At 35.9% G+C, this 19,682-nt stretch overlaps 3 protein-coding genes and 1 long non-coding RNA gene across 4 annotated transcripts in view; 2 read left to right on the forward strand and 2 right to left on the reverse strand.

Annotated features, from left to right (window-relative positions):
• The window catches only part of LOC136822134 (uncharacterized), a 55,145-nt gene that overhangs the window by 32,527 nt on the left and 2,936 nt on the right, over positions 1–19,682 (forward strand). Inside the window, exon 2 of the long non-coding RNA XR_010848860.1 lies at positions 14,455–14,514. This is a non-coding gene — a long non-coding RNA (uncharacterized lncRNA). The remainder of the gene's footprint in view (positions 1–14,454; positions 14,515–19,682) is intronic.
• LOC136822185 (Kruppel-like factor 18) lies at positions 8,558–12,017 on the reverse strand. The gene is made up of 5 exons (XM_067078428.1): positions 11,796–12,017; positions 10,249–11,346; positions 9,562–9,627; positions 9,272–9,419; positions 8,558–8,604 (listed from the first exon to the last, which is right to left on the reverse strand). The coding sequence occupies exons 1-5, from the start codon at positions 11,952–11,954 to the stop codon at positions 8,558–8,560; spliced, it is 1,518 nt and encodes a 505-aa protein (XP_066934529.1). The 5' UTR covers positions 11,955–12,017.
• On the reverse strand, positions 15,299–16,465 carry LOC136822180 (clytin-like). Its single transcript, XM_067078422.1, has 2 exons — positions 16,324–16,465; positions 15,299–16,107 (listed from the first exon to the last, which is right to left on the reverse strand). Exon 2 carries the CDS (start codon positions 16,092–16,094, stop codon positions 15,399–15,401), a length of 696 nt encoding a protein of 231 aa, XP_066934523.1. The 5' UTR covers positions 16,095–16,107; positions 16,324–16,465; the 3' UTR covers positions 15,299–15,398.
• Positions 16,964–18,070, forward strand: LOC136822181 (clytin-like). Its single transcript, XM_067078423.1, has 2 exons — positions 16,964–17,016; positions 17,273–18,070. Exon 2 carries the CDS (start codon positions 17,404–17,406, stop codon positions 17,974–17,976), a length of 573 nt encoding a protein of 190 aa, XP_066934524.1. The 5' UTR covers positions 16,964–17,016; positions 17,273–17,403; the 3' UTR covers positions 17,977–18,070.

The raw sequence follows: 19,682 nt of genomic DNA on the forward strand, positions 1-19,682 counted from the left end.
GATGGAGGAACTATTTTAGTGCCATAATTTCTGGTGAATTCTGACCCTGACTCCCCTGATAGTTAAAGAATGGGGTAAACAAATTAACTTTTTAAAAAAGTGCTCTAGATCGTCCAAGCTAAAAAAGGAAATAACCTGAAACGACGCGAAGACAAGTATTTTAAACTTCTTAATCGCAGCCTCTAAATGCACGTGAAAGAAAATTCCCCAGTGGACAATAAAGCTCTCCATATATATCTTAAAGAATGTGGTAAAAATTTCAAAGTTGCATATGCTTTGCGATAAATGTCATGAAAAAAGACAAAAAGTGTTTATAATAAATTTTGGTTTCAGACATGAAATAAAGCCTATATCTTTTTAAATAGCCCTTTTATGAAAGCTTTCTTCTATGGTTTTTCAAAGTATAGGACAATAGTTTTGTTTAATAGAAAATTGCAATTATATATGTAAACATGTATTTGCAAAGTTTGTAACTTTTCCGAGAAATTTCTAAAGGTTTTCCAAATATAATTTTTCAACTAGCATCTTTAAATCACTGACATTTGTATCTCAAATTGTTTAAACTAAATTGGGATTTAGTTTTAGTGGTACCTGAAACAAAAAAATGTTTATCATCAACATTTTGAAGACCTGACACAAGTAAAAATGAGTGTTTCGTATTATTTGAAAAAATGAGGGGTCACCGAATTCAAACTGTAACTTTCACACCATGGAAGTATTTGTCCGACAAACTTAGGCGTTTTTAATAACCTATGTAGATTATTTTGATATACAAGAAAGTATAAATTTTAGAACTTTTTTCCCTAATTTTTTAAGGACAAATTGGTGACCAGCACCCAGTTCAACAAAAGTAACTGACATCGGTTAAGCTTTTAACAAAAATTCCAAAGTAAAAATATTTTGGCAGCAAGAAAGTTTTGTGTGGCAAAAAAATTGATCACTCTTAGAGAAAACGTGTCTACTTCGCATCTATTGTTTCATTTTCAAAACAAAGTTAAAACACATGGGTATTTATAAACTGTTAGTTGTTATTATACGTAATACATAAAAAGCCACTCTGGAAAGTAAGGAATGTAGAGTCACTTTCAGTTGGGACTGTGGATGGTGAGATTTGTTGTTCTTTTTTTATTTTTTATTTTTTTATTTGGCACGTTTTTTTTATTTGTCCTTTTTTTAAATATTGTTGCGAAGTAGGCACTTTCTCCCCCCAGGGCTGCCCAGGGGGGTATCGAGTCAGTGTACTGGCCCATATATGCTGGCAATTAAACTTATCTGGCCAAGAAGAAATTAGAACAGTGCACTATAAGGGGTGGTTTCTAAACTTATCTGATCGAAAAAACAGCTAGTACAGTGTACTGAAAGGGTGGTAATAAAAATCTAGTTAAAGAAAAACCTCAGTACAGTGTACTAAAAGGGTGGTATCAAAGCTCTGGCTGTGGAAGAAAGTTAGTACATTGTACTAAAAGGGTGGTGTCAAAGCCCCGACGGTGAAAAAAAGTTAGTACAATGTACTGAGGGTGGTGTCAAAGCCCGGACCGTGAAAAAAAATTAGTACAGTGTACTAAAAAGGGTGGTGGTCTAATTTTTTGGAAAAAAATCCAAAAAAAAAGTTAGTACCCTATGGTCCAGTACACTGACTTGACCCCCCTGCTCCCCCTCCTAATTGGCTGACGCTCGAACAGGTTGAAATAACCAACTGGCTTACCGTAAGTTGGTCTAATATCAACATCCCACTTCTAATTCCAACACCTTTCTTTAGTGTTTTAGGAATAACATGAAGGTTGAAATCGTTGATGAAAACATTTTTCTTTGCTTATCATAAAAATCTTTTGTATATCGACATTTCTGTCATTCACATATCTAATAAGGGTGTCAAAATTAGAGGACGGATGTTGACATCAATCTAACTTACGGTATTTATTAGAAACAGCAGAAAATGTTTATCAATGAAAGTTCTGACAGTTAGGGCGGCAATCGCAAATATCTTCGTTTCTCGTCGCCCGACCGACTCTTGAAAATTGAGTAGAATCGAGTCGGAGAGTCGGTAAATTCGGAATTTTTGCGTTGACGTTTTCTTCGCTCAAAAATTTTATAATTGCCAATTTTTTGCGAGCAATTTCTAGCGCATTCGTTTTGTGTCAAAGGTCACAGTGTTCAAAACAAAGGTCATAAATTGAAACCACGCCAAACACACGATCGTTTTGGCTGGCTTGGCTATCAAACATTTTTCTTTGACTCAGTTAACGCGCTTTAACCACCTCACAGACCAAATTTAAGAAAACCTGAAAAATTTTACGACCGACCGACCGACTCACTTTTTAGACCAAGCGAGGACGCGAAATGAAAATATTTGTGATTAACGCCTAATTTTCTGATCAAAATCAATCCAATGAAAACCTAGTCTGAAGACCATACTCTGTACAAAAATATTTCTATCCTGTTATAAAAATCCCAACAACTTCACTGAAATACAGAGTATGGAATTATTTGACTCGATTCAAATCACTTCAAATCACAAAAGAAAAAAACGTTATTTTTTCAAAACAATTCAAAAGCTCGCGCCATCCACTTCTTGAAACAATAGAGCTGTTTGACGTCATACTTCTGTTTATCAAATCATAACCAGACGGTGTCAATCGAACAACTTCGAACAAAAATCGCAATCGAACCAATCGAAAGTAATCGAACGCGATCGAATAGTTGCGATTCGATTGCCGAACGTAATCGAATCTTAATCGAACGGCCGATTCCTGGGTAATATTCGATTGTGTTCGATTGCGTTCGAGTAACGTTATAGATTGGTTCGATTAATAGTTGACTATGTTCCATTTGTTCGATTACGATTATGTTCGATGAGTTTGATTGCGATTTTAAATTAAATTGGATCACTCTGTTAGAGCTTTTAAGCACGGGCGGCCGAGCGCTTATTAAGTATCGTACGAAAGCGAATAAAATCTAAATCAATCGAACGTACTCGAACATAATCGAATACAATCGAACGTAATCGAAGCAATCGAACGGCAAATCCTGGGTAATATTCGATTGCGATTCGATTGCGTTCGACAATCGAATTGTAATTATCCGATTGTGTTCAATTGCGTTCAATTGATTCGGCGTTCGATTCGTTCGATTGACACCGTCTGGTCAAAACAATAAGATATTAGCCTGGTCTCCCAGGCTAATGAAAACCAAAACCAGATTTTCAGCTCAAACAATATATACCATAATTTCCAAGAAAAACAGTGCCAAAGCAAAGTTACCCACGACTCCACAGTAACCAGCCTCAATTATAAAGCTAACTTTTCAGTCAGGCCAAACTTATCTCTCTTTTTTTTGTCGTGAAAGTAGCAAAAATGTTCATCAGAATGTTTACAAAATATAAAGCCCAGCTGTTAATAACCAGCAATATTCCAACAATTGTATGTGCCTGGAAGATCTCTTGCTCTTTCTGTCATATTGTGCAAAAATGGGAGCCTTCCTAAAAGTTTTTTTTTCCTATATATCCCTTCTTGCTTCTTTTACAGCTTTATAAAATTACAAGTTTTAAATGGGGCAAATCAAATCAGCTTTAGTTATCAGCCAAGGAGATTAAGTACTTCTCATTCCAAATATTATCAAATCATGTTCCATTTCAAATGCAAATACCAAATATTGATGTACATCACTCCATATTTCATGATTTTGTCTGATTTTCCAACTCAATCAGTCAAAAGCGAAAGTAGAATAAAAAACAAAAGACAAATTTTACCTTTTGATCGTGCAGTTGTTCCGCTGTCTGTCTTTCGTCTTCTGTAAGTTTACCGCCTAATTCTGTAACAAAATAAGTCCGCGATCTCTACCAACACGGGGGTTTAATCAATAAGTTCCTTTATAGATCTGAATATTAATTTCACAATAAAGAAAGTAATTTTCTTTTCTTTTTCAATAAATAAAACATGTTTAGAGCAAATACAAATATAGTTAATCTCTTATGAACAAAGTAAATATGGCTCTTTAATGAATCAGTCTTTTATAACCCCCGTCTTCGACATTTGTTTTATTTGATAGGTTGAGAATTCCGGTTCAAATCGCGTTTTATTTAGGTTTTTTGAACACCGGTCATGCGCAGTAGTAAATTCATGAAATTCCGCGAGTAAAAAAGGGCGCGAAATGAAAACACCCGTGCGCCGATGGCCTTTTGTAAAATGACCGCATGCTCTTCTTTAGTTAGAGTCTTTCTCTTCTCAGATATCATCGACCATATTTATTTCTAATTCTATTCTCAGATACCGTTAATTTGCAAACGATAACACATCAACTTATCAGTCATTTTTCTCCAAGAAAACCCAGTAAAAAATATCACTGATAGACTTAGTTAGTATTACACCCAATGGTTTTAAATTGCGTCCAAAAAACGTTTGAAAAACGTTTAGAAAACCAATGTTTTAAAACAGTTTTGGAAAAACGTTTTTGTAACGTTTTTGTTAAAACTTGACGAAAACGTTTTGAAAAAAACGTCCTTAAAACGTCTTCAAAACGTTTCAACAAAAACTAGTTTTAGTGAAAACGTTGATAAAACGTTGAAAAAACGTTATTTTACAAACGGTTTTTATAAAACCTAATATGAACTTGAAAAAAACGTTTTCAAAACGTTTTGTGCCGGCTGGGTAAATGAATCTAAGGAAATTCGCTTTTCTGGGAAATTCCCTTTTTATACCACAAGTAGTTGTTAAGCGCTCTTCATAGCTTAAAAATATTACTCTACTCAAAGTTTTCGAACAGTTATGTTGCTATACGTGTACATTAGTAAAATAACATATAAAGAGCAGTATCTTCAGATATATACGCTTTTATAGGAAAAACCAGTAAGTCATATGATTCTGGCTGGGATGCTCTCAAATTTATATGAGTTTCTCAGCCTTAAATGTCAATATTAATTAAAATGGAAACATGTACTTCTCAGTAATTTCTGAAACCTGAGGTTCAGATTCTTCTTAATTTGTTCTTAGGTTTTGGCCAAATTTCAGCCTCGTATTCTTATGAAATTGTTCTTTTAAAAAACGTGTAAGACAAGGCACGGATGTCACTCTAAGTAGACTGTAAATCAATCCCTTGACACATTTGTTAGCATTTGAAAGAATTTTGTCTCAGATGAGAGCTCACTCTTAACAAAAACTACTTTAGGGCTAAGATCATTCCTTTTGAACGCAAATTCAACTCTAAGTGTTCGTTTTGCTGCGGTGGCACCTTAATGAAAGTTATGGCTAGTTTAAGAGAGTGGACTATTTAAAAATGTATATCGTCTTTGAGTGGTGAGTTCAAATTATTGTCTTATATACCGAAATAAGAAGTTACGCCCAACATATTCACTCAGGAGATTAGGGTGACAGAGCTGGTGTATGCATTTCTTCCTTATTTGAACTAATCAGCACTGCGTACTGCACACACTGGGGTGTATCTACATAAAGGTCTACCAGAGGCTATAGTGTTATTTGGGTAAAAACCACTTTCACCATCCTTTTAAAGTCATTATTTCAATGAACAATGAAAAATGATACTTGTTCCCAAGAATATACTTTCTCGCCTACATGTTTTTTTATAAGCAAGTGCCCCCTTGCCCCCCTTGGTCAGGCTCGTGAATGCTTAAGTTCTCAAAGCATCCAGGCATAGGTTATGCTTATTATATGCTTATGAATCATGCTTTTGATTTTTTTTCTTTATAGAGCTTTAAGTCGGACTAAAAGGAAATAAATGACTTTAAAAACACAGAAGAAGTCCTTTCTTCCACAAGGAATCACGGAATGTTTGGAAACACAAGAAATGTGGAAAAACACAACCAAACCTTCAATGTGCCGCTTTAATGATAACCAGGGATTTGATGTAAGTGGGAATTATTACACAGTCACTTACAAATTTGGACATAATTTTAAGAGTACCTTTATTGCTGTGTATTTTTATGAAGACAACAAATTCAAAGTAAAATCTGTCACCTTTCCAGAAGTTGACCCAAAGGTTCGAACACTCTTTCATGCAGAAACATTAAGATGGTTCAAATTAGTAATACAACCTTCCAGTATGGTACAAGTTTACAGTGGGTGTCTCCGTTCCATTTTTGAAGTAAAGGAGGCAACAAAATCAACTCATTCATACGAAGACACCGAAGATTGTAGTTTTGATTTGATTTATCCTCCTGGTGTTGTTGTCAATTCTTGTCAAATTGAATTTGCGAAATGTTATGAGAATGTTGGTAATGATTATTTAGTTGTAATGAAAGAAATTGAAGAAAATAAGTATACGATCGACATCATTCAATTTGATGAAGACCGTGTTAATCATTACCAACGAATACCAAGTATTGAGTTGCCCAAATCAAACTGGGACTTTGTTCCTGAACTTTTTTTGGATACTGAAAGTAAGAGATTATTTTTATGGTTCCACTTTGATGATGGTTTGCTTGTTGGTTTTGATTTTGAGGGGCGTCAGGTTTTTTCTCATAATATTGTGGGAAATTTTTTAAAGCAATTTATTCACTTGTATAGATCTTCTTTTATGACTATCTGGGATTGCAATGGTTTGAACACGGAATTAGAACTGGAATTGTTTACTATAGATAATGACAATAAAGTTGTTATTGTGAAATCCATTCAATTGGCACATCCTTTATCATTCACTGTTAGTGACCAAGTGGTTAAATGTTTCGATAAATATTTCCTACTTGGAAGATCTAAAGAATCAGGAAATAAAGAGAACGTTTACCTTCTAGACATCTACACAGCAAAGAAAACTTTGATACACAAAGATGTTCGTTTCCCTTATCCTTATATATTCAATTGGAATATGCAAGAGATGGCATCATTACGAACAACCCGATATGAACAACCCTTGAAACTTCAGATAGTGAACATTTCTGCATTCCTTGATCACGATTCATTGAAACACAGAGCTCGTCTGGCTTGTTTGACATGGTATAACAAAGAATATTTAATCCATCATCTCCCGAAATGTCTACAGAAATATCTTGGTATCATTTGAATGTAAAACCCTTAATCTGGATATGCAAAATTCCAGATATTTTCTTTAAATAAACTTTATGTAACTTTAAACAGATCTACGTGAAATCATGATAAAAAGAAACGGCAATAAAAACATTAGGACCAAAAAGTGCCTAAAAGTAGGTTTTCATGGACTTTGTGTGAAATTGCTTTATTATTTCTTTTGGGTAAGGTTCTCTAAAAAAGTGGCTGAAGCCATTTTTTCCGTAATTTTTTTTTGACTGTAAAAATCAAACTTTTCTATTTAGTGGACATATATTTTTTTCCTCATTTTTTACATAATGATATGAAGTTATAATCCTCATTGAAATGTGACTTCCAGATTCCAGTCTTTTTTCAAAAATTCTTTATTGTAGATTTTTTGAGTTATCTTTACAGGAAAATATTGTTTATGTTTATGACCAAAACTTAGCATGGTTTGATCATTTTCACCGTACCTCGAAACATCGGAAAGCCAGAGTTTCAAGCTTACATATTTCTGTATCATTCTGTTATCTCTCTTTTTTGTTTGAACATTTTCATTATCATTCAGAATGTTTTTGACTATCTTTATTCATGATATTCATGACGTAATGTTTTCTACGGAAAGACCCCGGTTTTAGCCAGTAGTGTGGCAAATTTAAATTAGACAAAAGTTGTAATTTGCCACTACTGGCAAAAACCGGGGTCTTTCCGTAGGAAACATTACACCATCAATATCATGAATTAGGTAGGTCCATTCAGTATGTAGCTTGTTGTTGTTGAAATTGTTATCAGTTAAGAAAAATTCTGTCTTCAAATTACCCCCCTCCCTCTTATTCCATCCCCCCACTTATTAGAATTTAAAAAAATTTCCTACCCCCTGCTTATTCGGAAACCCCCTCCCTTCCCCGTCTATTAGGGAGACAAGAGTAATATCTCAAACAAAGTCAATTCTGAACACTAAAACTAAATACATTTTCCCTTGTTCTATTCATTCACAATATTTCATTCATACAATCATTTTTTCACCAGATGTTCGGCAGGCGAGATGTTTAACTTGATTTTGTGTCGACTTTGCTATTGTCAAAATGGAGCATTTTATTCCGTTGTCCTTCATTTCCTGGCCCGACAAGTTTCTTCGGGAGATAACTGTCAATATTCTCCTAACGTTGCATTTGTTTCTTTCGTTGAATGTTGCATTTTCTTTCTGTCTTTCCATTGATGTTTAACTTGTTCACCGTTGTCTTTAGACGTTGATGATCACTTTCCTTCTTAGCTTGTCCTCTGATGTTCAATATTAGCCTTTTGAAGACTTAGGATGGCAGCTATAACAATCTTGTGGACGATGCTGTGTTTTGATTTTATCTCGACCTGATAGAAATTTAGTTTGTATTTCGAGTCTTCTCTCACTGATGTTCTTGCATTTGACTGGTTTTGAATTCAGAGTTCATCTTCTCCTAGATGAGTTGTCTTCACCATGACTGTAGAGCCTCATCCGCCCTTGCGTTTGATTTCGGAGTTCAGCTTCTCCTAGACGGACTGCCCTCCCAGGCTACGGAGCTCCATCAGCCCCTTGGCTTGAACTTCCTATCTACATGCGGTTGCGCATGTTCTATAAATAAAAATCGAGATAAATATTCATTACATTATCAAGTGTAGTGTAGACTGTTCTTCATTTTTCTTACCGTAATACTAAATTTATGGTCTTCGAATGTGATTTTTAATACACCTTTTCAACCGTAGTCGCGCGGTCAGGCGCGTACCACTTAATTATTTAATTATCCCCCTAAACTCGATCCAATCCTTTTTGACACCTTTTTCTATTGTCTATAGGTGCGAAAAATACACTGGGACGTTTTTAGGGTGGTAAAACGGACAAAAAAATGCTCGCACGGTAATTGGCGGCTACGGTCGAAAAGGTGGGATTTTTTGAATGGGATTTTTAATTGTTCAAACTATATGCCTGAAGAAATTCAAAAATGTTGAGATGTGGGTAGCAGTGCATTTTTTTCTTTATTAGGACCCATCTATAAATTGACTTTGAATTCATTTCCCGAAAGAAATTCGTAATAATTCGGTAATATCTTTTTGATTTCGGATGCGCGAACGAGGTCAAACTAAGCAAACAATACCGATCTCTAATTTTTTTGTCGGGTTCAAAAAACTGGGCGTAAGGCAAAACAGGGCGTTCTTAGTTCCAGATCTACCAGTACAGGACCGAAAAAATTGGGCGATCTCATATGATTGCAGTGGTAAGTTAATGTCGACCAAATAAATACTTGCAGTAGGAAGTCCGAAGCCATCTTTGTGTTTTTTTGCTGCTTGTGATGGTTTGAAAGCAGTTTTATTGGCCTTGTTTGGGCCGCCAAAAGCGCGGTTGTTGTTCGGCTTTTGGTCTTTGGTTTTTGGTGATCGCTTATTGAGATCCTAAATGTTGGAAAATACAGCTGATAAGGTTATCTCTCCCATCTTGAGTAGAAAATCTAATTTATTTGTAGAGAATTTATTTCGAATAGTAGAGTGTACTTTGTAAAGATTATAGTGTCAGGTTTTGCTGTTTATTACTTACTTTTGGGCTTCCAAAACCACCTTGATTGACAAATGGTTTGATAACCTTTCTTTGGCGTTGGTTGTTCTATAAAAAAGAAACGTTACTTGTGATCAAAAAATTGTTTGAATGCGTGAATTGAAGGTCTGCTGAGGAGGGGTTGTCTCCTATTCGTGACTTTTGAAATACGTATTTGATAATTTTCTAAACATGAATACTAGTACTTTATTCTATGTAGCCTGAAGGCCACTTTAGGCTTCTTTATAGACTGGATACAGTAACAGAATTACGTCAAAACAGAGTGTTACTAGTCTAGACTAATAATTTAAAATTCCAGGTCAATAATCAGCTTCACCTAATTATCAAACACTAAAAGGTGAACAGTAAAAGAGAAGTGCGCTCGTCAAAAGAGGAAAAATTATTCAAAACACTCTCTCGCGCGGTTTTTTTTATGGCAGACATACTCCTATACTTTGTAGGAGAATTGCCCCTATTTTGCATAATAGTCTGGAAATCGAGACTAGAGTGTTACCAACTTGTTGCAGTTTATTTTCCATTCTTAATTATGCTTTTCAACTAAAATCTTGGTAGTCTTTTTCCCAATGGCGGGTGACCTTGTCATGTGTTCAAAAAGCAAAATTTAGCCAGAGGTAGACTCTATTCTATATTCTATATTACTATAAGTTGAGATTTGGAAATTATAAATACCTTTGGTAAACCAAAGCCACCAACATTCAATGGGTTCTTATCTTCAATATACCAATGTGCATTTGTCTGGCAGCCGCTGGAAGTTGTTTTGGGTTGCAGTGCGATTGTCTGACAACCGCTTGAGGTTGTGCTAGGTTGTGCACCGATTGTTTGGAAACCACTGGAGGTTGTTTTGGATTGTATGTCGTTTTTTTGGCAACCGACGGAGTTAGTTTTGGGTTGCAGTGCGATTGTCTGGCAACCGCTGGAGGTTGTGCTAGGTTGTGCACCGATTGTTTGGAAACCACTGGAGGTTGTTTTAGATTGTATGTCGTTTTTTTGGCAACCGACGGAGTTAGTTTTGGGTTGCAGTGCGATTGTCTGGCAACCGCTGGAGGTTGTGCTAGGTTGTGCACCGATTGTTTGGAAACCACTGGAGGTTGTTTTGGGTTGCAACTCGATAGTTTGGCAACCGCTGGATGTTGTTTTGGGTTGCAACTCGATAGTTTGGCAACCGCTAGATGTTGTTTTGGGTTGCAACTCGATTGTTTGACAACCGCTGGATGTTGTTTTGGATTGCTTGTCGACAGTTTGGCAACCGCTGGAGGTTGCTTTTGATTTTAGCTTGATTGTCTGGCAACCGCTGGAAGCTGTTTTTGGTTTCACATTCACTGTTTGACAACCGCTAGATGTTGTTTTGGGTTGTAACTCGATAGTTTGGCAACCACTGGAGGTTGTCTTGGGTTGTAACTCGATAGTTTGGCAACCACTGGAAGTTGTTTTGGGTTGTAACTCGATAGTTTGGCAACCACTGGATGTTGTCTTGGGTTGTAACTCGATAGTTTGGCAACCACTGGATGTTGTTTTGGATTGTAACTCGATAGTTTGGCAACCACTGGAGGTTGTTTTAGGTTGCAACTCGATAGTTTGCGATGCTGCGTCTTTACCTTTCCCTCGTTTTGCTTCTCTCTCCATATGTTCGATAATGGTACTGGTGAGAGACTCGTTCTCTGCTCGCAATTCGTTATTTTCTTTCCTCAAAGGGAGGATGGTTTTGTTATGTTCTGCCGCCTTCCTCTTCAGAGCAGAATTTTCGAATTGGAGACAAAGTTGGCGCTCCTATAGAAGATAGTAAAGAAATTATTTGCTTTAGTTGACCATTAACTATAAAGAAATGAGCCTATCGGTGTAAGTGAGTGAAACAGCGCGAGTGCAGAATGAAGCTTTCTACAACTCAATTCACGGAGCAAACGTTACATCTGGTCTTTTTTTCCCTAATACCAATTGAGTAACTACTTGGGTATTTAAGCGCATATTCTAAAAGGTATTTCTAAGGCTCAATTAGCACACCTTTAGCACCTTTAGCCTGACTACCCAATTCCCCTCACATGGCATGGGTTGACCCGGGCGAAGGTTCGTTCACTTGTCATGTGAACCGCTGCGAGTGGGAATCGAACCTCTGTAGCCTGTGCAGTGACCACTACCGCAACACCTTAATATTTGTGTAAGAAGGTATTAAGTATGTACAAAGGGTTCAACCAATGTCGAGATAAGAATGTTCAACTTACGTCCATCGTACGACGGAGGTCGATGTTTAGACGAATAATTTCTTTATCTTTTTCTGAAAGTTTTCCTTCCAGAAAATAAATGGTATCTTGCAATTGCAAGATCGTTTGCTGATCATCTGTCAATGTATGAATATCCATATTAGTCATTATATCACTCATGATAACAATATAATGATACAAGATTCGAGTAAAAATTCTCTGCGAACACTTTACTCAAATCTGGATTCTCGAATGAAGAACAATTTTTCAAATTGTGTTTCTAATGTTGTTGTTTTTTTATTTGACGTCAAATATTTTCTTTCTATCTGTTTATTTTTGATTTTAGTGACGACAATTAAGATCGACCACGTGATCACAAGTAATTTGTCATTATTTTATTTTTGGACCTACCCCGGTGGGGTGAAGGTCCTATAAATTAACGTCTGTCCGTTCGTTACCAACTTTTCTCGAAATTTGGATCATTAATTTTTTCAGATTTTTTGCTCGAAAGTAGGTAAAAGATGGCTCAAGCAGGCTTTTGCAAAGAAATTTTTGGCTCAAATAACGCATGTTTATCTATAAGAATCACTATTGATAAGCATACATCAATGTTCTTAGTCAAAGTGCTCAATTATTTTATGAGACAGATGTTTTTTTTGCTCACGAGGGCTTACTTTTGAATAATATGTGTGTTTATGCATGAAATTTTGGTTGCTTGGCGTGTTTTTATCTAGAAAAACTGGTCAAATTCGATATTTTTTTATAAGCACATTATCAATTACTTAGTTATTAGCTTTTCTCGAGATTGGCTCTTTCATTCTTTATGATTTTTTGCACAAAGATGACAGAGCCAAAAACGGCTATGAAAAGGGTTCTTTGGACTTCGTGAAATATTGGGTCATTGTTTTTTTTCGATTCTTTTTGCATGTAAATAGGTGAAAGATTACTCAAGCAGATTTTTGTAAAAAAAATAATTTTTTAGCTCAAAAAACGCATCTTTATCTATAATAAGAATCACTATTAATTAATTTATTTATTTATTAAAGAATTACAGTCCAGGCACACGAGGGCCTGGACTTCTTTTTTAGGTACAGTTTGTCACGAGGAATTCCCCGCACTCTCCAATTAAAATCTTCATTCGACTTGGCTTTATTCATCTCGTCTGCTATCTTCTTTTCCATTCTTAGATTTGCTTTCTCTCCTTTTTCGTTAAATCGTCGGTGTTGCTCAATTTTACGTACTTCTCGTGCTGTCTTAGTTCAGTCAACTTCTTCATGAAGCAGTTCTTTATATGGCTGTCTTTGAATGCGACTTTGATTGGACGCACACCATTCGATTGTTTTCCAACTCGAGAGACGAGGTTGGTTGAGTTTTTACGTTGACGTCGTTCAAAAGTTCGTTTACGAAATCGATATCTTCTTCATTTTCTTTTTCACGCACCCCGTGGATGATGATGTTTGCGTCTATTGACAGCTTTCTTTGGTCTTCGATTTGTTCTTCGACTTTCTCCCTTCTGAGTAACTGCTTCATGTTGTTTAGGTCAACGAACCATTTACTTTCGCAGCGTCGGCAAAACTTTTTGTTTCTTTAGCCACTTGAACTTCGAAATCTTAGCATTCAATGTCTCTTCAATTTTGATGGATAGCTTCTTTTCCAGGACGGAAAATTGGCACTGGATTAGATCAGTTACTTGATTTTTATCTTTTAGGTATTCCTGACATTTTGCCTGTAAGTCCTTGACCACGGTGTTAAGTCTCTTTTCATTCTCACTTTTATGGTTTATTATGATTTCACATGCATCAATTTCTTTATAGCTGTGTGTACAGCATTCTATTCTATTCTTTCTGCTTGATGATGGATTTTTATGCTGAGGTCTTTTGCCGGAGAACAACAAGTTATGCATTGGTATTTTCTGTAACCTTTATTCAAAAACATATTCAGCTGTTATGGTGGTAGTCCAGTGCAGGCATAATGTAGCATTCTTTGACAAAGGAATAAGCATACATCAATGTTCTTAGCCAAATTACTCAATTTTTTGATGAGATGGATGCGGGGATAGATGTTTTTTATGCTCACGAAGTCTTGAATATGAAATTTCAAGAGTAGGAAATTTTGGTCTCTAAACGGTTTTTTTATAAGAAACAAACGACTAATTTTAATAGATCGTCGATCTGTGTAGATATCAATTATATATGTGCTAAATGCATAACCAGGTAGGTCCCTAAAGGTATCACTTGTTTTTTCTCAAAAGCATTTTCTTTGAGTTTAAATGTACGTACAAAAATGTACAATAATATTGTATCATTATTATGAGTTTGTCTTTGTCAGAGAGCGGTAATTATTATACACGGTTGACCGAATTTACTGATTGCCTAAAAACTTAGGTTTTCTGTTAATATTCGTTATTTTATCCTATTCGCTACCACATTTGTCTTACTTATATAAAACATTAGATGGAGCTACTCTGTATTTCCCAGCAAACTAAGAACAGGTGTCAGCTGCGACGCGCAAGGTTCTTGGGTCCAACCCTCAGTCTAGGATACGGTATTAAAGATTCTGAAAAGAAAAGGTTTTTATATTATTCTTCCACAGTGTTAATTGGGTTTTTTGAATTACAGATTGTCATGGTTATTCGCTAGTTTGCATTTTCTTTATAACTTCGTTATATTTCTCATCTTAGGATTCTGATACATACGGATATGGTCTCGATGTTCTATTGGAAAGATTCACAGATATTAAGGTGAGCACTTTACTGTACCCTTTTCTGTCAATACTCTTAGGTGCCAAATAAACGCCCCCCCCCCGCGCTTGTTAATTTTTCGAAAATTTTCCAACCCCCCGGACCTCATTAGCACCCCGCCATCTATAAATTTGTAAGAATATTACAGTTAGCAAAAGGAAGTCCCCTTGTTTTGCTCCAAAAATCCAGATTTTTGGGTTTTCAGAAGTACAATTCCTACCCCCCCCCCGCCAATTAGGTCCCCCCATTTATTAAAATTTCGAAAATTTTCCAACCCGCCCCCGTTTATTCGAACCCCCCTCCGTTTATTTGGCACCTAAGAGTAGGCCTTCATAATGATAGACCCTCTCCCGTTCCAATGGCGATAGTTGATGCATATTGCAGTGTTAAAAAGTTCTTCCTTTTTAATTGGATTCTTATCTCTATTAATTAATTAAGAGGCTGATTTTTGTAAATGATCAATCGAAAGTTTTAGTATCATTTTATCAACAACTCTAACATCAGCTTGTAAACTTTAGGGCAAAAAGAGGTACCCCAATAAGAAGCCCGCTTGCGGCCCCAGTTGGGATACCCTACCTTTTTGGAACACCCCGTAATCAGGTAATGTCCTTAAAATCTTCAGATACTTTCCCAATCGTCTGTCAGTTTTTTGGTGGTTTTAGAGCTTGCTCTCAGTACAAAACTAGTTTCGGACAAGCATTTTCATTTTCAAAGTAAACCCCTCTTATCGAACTATTCAATCTCATTTGGTAGCAAAAAGCACCAAACAGAAAATTATCAGGTATGAATTCATAAGTTTCTATTCGAGTGAAGTATTGGATTAATTTATAAACAAAATTTACAATTTCATCAAGTATAACAGTAACAAAAAACATTTAAAAGTTTTAAGGAACAAAGTCGCCATAGAGACCATCAGCGTTAGAGTCCAAGGTGTACCAGAATCCCAAATGTTGTCTGGTCATCTCATCAACATCAAGTTTGCCACTGTTGTCCAAATCGCATATCTCGAAAGTTCGCTCAGCGTCTTCGTCTGATGGACAGATACCAGAGATTCTTCCGTATGCTTTCCATTCGTTCAAACTGATCGAACCCGAACCGTCTTTGTCGAAAATGTCGAAAACAGCATCTCCCCAATCGCGGATTAAAGTACTTTTGTTTTGTGACCAGAGTTTCAAGTCATGTTTGGCCAATTCTTCCCATCCTTTGACAAATTCAGGAAATTCCACTTCCTTGCCATAATCCATGCCCATCTTCTTGAAGAAAGCTTCAATAGCATCTTGATGGCGTTGGGTTTGTTCTGATGTAGCGTCTAGTTTTGCACAAATATCATCCGAAGCTTTGGACACGATCTCATCCAAAGTGATTTTTCCGTCACCGTTGATGTCCAAAAAGTTGAACATGAATTTGTGTCTGTTGATCCATTTAGGGTTAGCAAAGTCTGGTTTGAGTTTGATGGCATATTTTGAGCCAGTATCGGAAGCCAATATAATGCTCGAGTGAAAGTTGGCTTTGAAAGGTAAGGTTGATCTTCTTGCCACCAAAGAAGTGATTGAAAAGAGACGGCTTGTAATGTTTTGCATCTTTTGTTTTGTTCTGTGAAAGGAGAAAAAGAAATTCAAAATAAATACGAAAAGCTCTTAAACATTTTCAGTCCATCCATATTTTACCAACCAGCTTTAAAGTCTTGAAACATTTTAGATGCAGTACCAAAAATTTCGTTTCTTTTGATAAAGAAAATCGGTGAAAAGTGCTAAGGCATTGCTGATCTTTTTGAAACACAGGAAAAACAAAAACAAAAACAAAATTTACCTTTGTACTAGCTTCTAGATAGACAGTTGCTTCAAATTCTCGTTCAACGATTAATGATATTATGAGAAAACTGACTGTTTTTAAACTCTAGTCAATTCCCCTAGAGAGTCTTAAACACAATAGCTAACCATCAGTGCAAGAGGGCCATCAGTACAAGAGGCCCATCAGTGCAAGAGGGGAATTAAATTGGTCGATAAGCAATTAAAATTAATTTGAAACATGTCCCTATGGATCTGACGATTAGAATTCATTTTGCAAAATGATCCATGAACGAAAGATGCTAAATATGGCTGCGTTTAGACCAACTGGCATTTGTAATTTGGCATTTGCTCATGAGGGATTCGATTTTAATAGCTTTTCCATTGTATTTTCTGTCATGGCATTTAAGGAATCGTCTTTTTAGAGTCATTACTGAAAAGCTGATTCCCTCAAGTTCAACTTTGACAGATCAAACAATGAAAAGCATGGAATTTCTCAAAAACTGCAGTCATTAAGACTGAAACTTTTTGCCATAGGGCTAGGCTATGGCAAATCTTGCAAATTTTACAATCTATAGAAAGAACTGAATAAAAAACGTTAAAGATATAATACGTTATTGTGTTTTGGTGTCTCTTGGGAAACTATCTTAAAGCTTTAAAACACTGAATTTTCTACCAGACATCAATTGGAAAACCACGAAGAAACAACGGATTGGTAAGGACATATACTGTAATTTCTATACTTGTGAATTTTTATTCGAGAAAAATGACATATTCGAAAATTATTATCCTTAATATGCCATAAACAAGTATAAGTTCGTCCAGAGCTTGAGAGAAATAAAGTAATTCTGCAATGCCAAAACCTCAAAATTTATTGATAGGTAGGATCGGAAAGAAGGAAACTTTAGCTGGCTCGAAAGTGAATTTAACTGCTAACCTTCTTGAAAGTAAATTTCTGAACTTTTTTACAGATCCAAAAAGATGCAGAACATTACAAGCCGTCTCTTTTCAATCACTTCTTTGGTGGCAAGAAGATCAACGTTACCTTTCAAAGCCAACTTTCACTCGAGCATTATATTGGCTTCCGATACTGGCTCAAAATATGCCATCAAACTCACCAGACTTTGCTAACCCTAAATGGATCAACAGACACAAATTCATGTTCAACTTTTTGGACATCAACGGTGACGGAAAAATCACTTTAGATGAGATCGTGTCCAAAGCTTCGGATGATATTTGCGCTAAACTAGACGCTACACCAGAACAAACCCAACGCCATCAAGATGCTATTGAAGCTTTCTTCAAGAAGATGGGCATGGATTATGGCAAGGAAGTGGAATTTCCTGAATTTGTCAAAGGATGGGAAGAATTGGCCAAACATGACTTGAAACTCTGGTCACAAAACAAAAGTACTTTAATCCGCGATTGGGGAGATGCTGTTTTCGACATCTTCGATAAAGACGGTTCGGGCTCGATCAGTTTGGATGAATGGAAAGCATACGGAAGAATCTCTGGAATCTGTCCATCAGACGAAGACGCTGAGCGAACCTTTGAAATTTGCGATTTGGACAACAGTGGCAAACTCGATGTTGATGAGATGACCAGACAACATTTGGGATTCTGGTACACCTTGGACTCCAACGCTGACGGTCTCTATGGCGACTTTGTTCCTTAAAACTTTGAAATGTCTTTTTGTTACTGTTATATTAGATGAAATTGTAAATTTTGTTTATAAACCAATAATTAATACTTGAAATTAATTCATTAGATTTTATTGGGTGTGACATTTTTCGCTTTCCAGAACTTAGGTGTAATAGTTTTGCAAAAAGATAATTCTTTGAGAACGATTGTGTCTGACTGAAATTTGCCACGAACTTTGCCAAAAACTTTTTCTGACTTTTTCGGACATTATAATATAATGGAATAAAGATGTCCTGGGTGAAAAATTTTTGAAAAATTAACTAGCAGACGCCCCCCCCCGGCTATTGGGTACCCGAGAGTAGGTTGGAAGGATAGAGTTTTAACACTAGACTTAACACTTAGGACCTTAGGATCTGAGGATCCAAAAGTTCAAAAATAGTCCAATGATAAGGCTCAGAATATAGCCTGGAAGTCTGCCAACCCCTCTCAAATTGAAGTATTCGATTAAATTAAAGAGATAGCCCAAAAACTTTAAATCTTGAAAAACGTTAAAATAACCCGAATTCTCAATATATTTCAACCATGATTGTATATTCGTATGTATGTCATTCGATATATAGATGGTGAAAATAAATAACAAGAAACTTTGTGTTTTTTGTAGAATTTTGTCAATTAGGCCCTCGCCCTAAATAGGTTACTCCGCAATCAGTCTAATTCCGCACGGTTAATCAGAAGTATACTGAATTTCCATACAAGGCTCTCTTGGGAATAATTTGTGACCAAAAAATATCTGAAATAAGATGGAATTTGAGGAAAGAAACAATAATTTTAATTTCGCGGGCATTTTTGTTTCTCTCTAAATTTCTCTCTTTTTAAGGTAAATTTCATGATGTTCGAAATTTGTTAGTATTCTGTAGTAGTTTGAAGTCTTTTTGTAGTTTGAACTAATTCGTTTTTTTGAGGAATATTTGTGCGAATCGTTCTTTTTTTATGGCGGGAAAAAAAAATGCTTTTGGAAAGAATTGATACTTTTGAGAGTATGATTTTAGCAGTCATTTTGTAAATTTAAGTTTCAAGTATCTTGAATGAATGGTATAACAAAAAAGAGGTTATGACTTTCGGATGTTTTTTTAAATTCAGAATCCGCGACGTCGGGCCTTAATGGCTCACTGCAGGAACACTGAGAAAATTTCTTCCGGTTATGAACCTCACTTATCAAGCTGATTTTCATATTATTTCCTTAACAAAAAAAAAGTAAAAAAGTGCATCAGCTCAAATCTCTGCTTGCTAGATTATCAATACATAAAGTTTTACTTTTTTACTGTCATCAGAAATATTTCACGGTGGAAGTTTGTTATTGTCAAAGTTTTGTGTTGGTGATGTTATTGAATAATAGCATGATGTAATACGGGATGTAATATCATTTCAAGTGGGTTGTTATGTATTACCTCATAATACGGAGTATTACACATTTTCGAAACTGTTGCAATAAATCATTCTAGTGGCGACATAATATCATAATGATTAGATTCAATCGGTTTTTGATGATAGAGAAGATCCTCCACGCCTGAATTAACCGAGAAAATCCTGAAAATTTAGAGGAAACGAACTCTTACTTTATATTCATCATGCGTGTATGAAGCATATATTTCAATGGATTTGTATACCCAGCAGGCACACAACGTTATTTTAACATTCAGCTAACCTTTCCAGGGGAGGGGATTTTTGGAGATCGATAGC

Source organism: Clytia hemisphaerica, unplaced genomic scaffold (genome assembly GCF_902728285.1).
Source record: "Clytia hemisphaerica strain Z4C2 unplaced genomic scaffold, Clytia hemisphaerica genome assembly, whole genome shotgun sequence".
Taxonomy (NCBI): domain Eukaryota; kingdom Metazoa; phylum Cnidaria; class Hydrozoa; order Leptothecata; family Clytiidae; genus Clytia; species Clytia hemisphaerica.

Excerpts from the sequence above, each read along its gene's own strand:
- LOC136822185 (XM_067078428.1), bottom strand. The coding sequence starts at position 11,954 with ATGAGTGATATAATGACTAATATGGATATTCATACATTGACAGATGAT. Across the intron at positions 9,420-9,561 it reads GTGGTTTTGGAAGCCCAAAA|GATCTCAATAAGCGATCACC; the intron begins GTAAGTAATAAA and ends TCCAACATTTAG. Across the intron at positions 8,605-9,271 it reads CTTCGGACTTCCTACTGCAA|AACATGCGCAACCGCATGTA; the intron begins GTATTTATTTGG and ends TTTTATTTATAG.
- LOC136822180 (XM_067078422.1), bottom strand. The coding sequence starts at position 16,094 with ATGCAAAACATTACAAGCCGTCTCTTTTCAATCACTTCTTTGGTGGCA.
- LOC136822181 (XM_067078423.1), top strand. The coding sequence starts at position 17,404 with ATGCCATCAAACTCACCAGACTTTGCTAACCCTAAATGGATCAACAGA.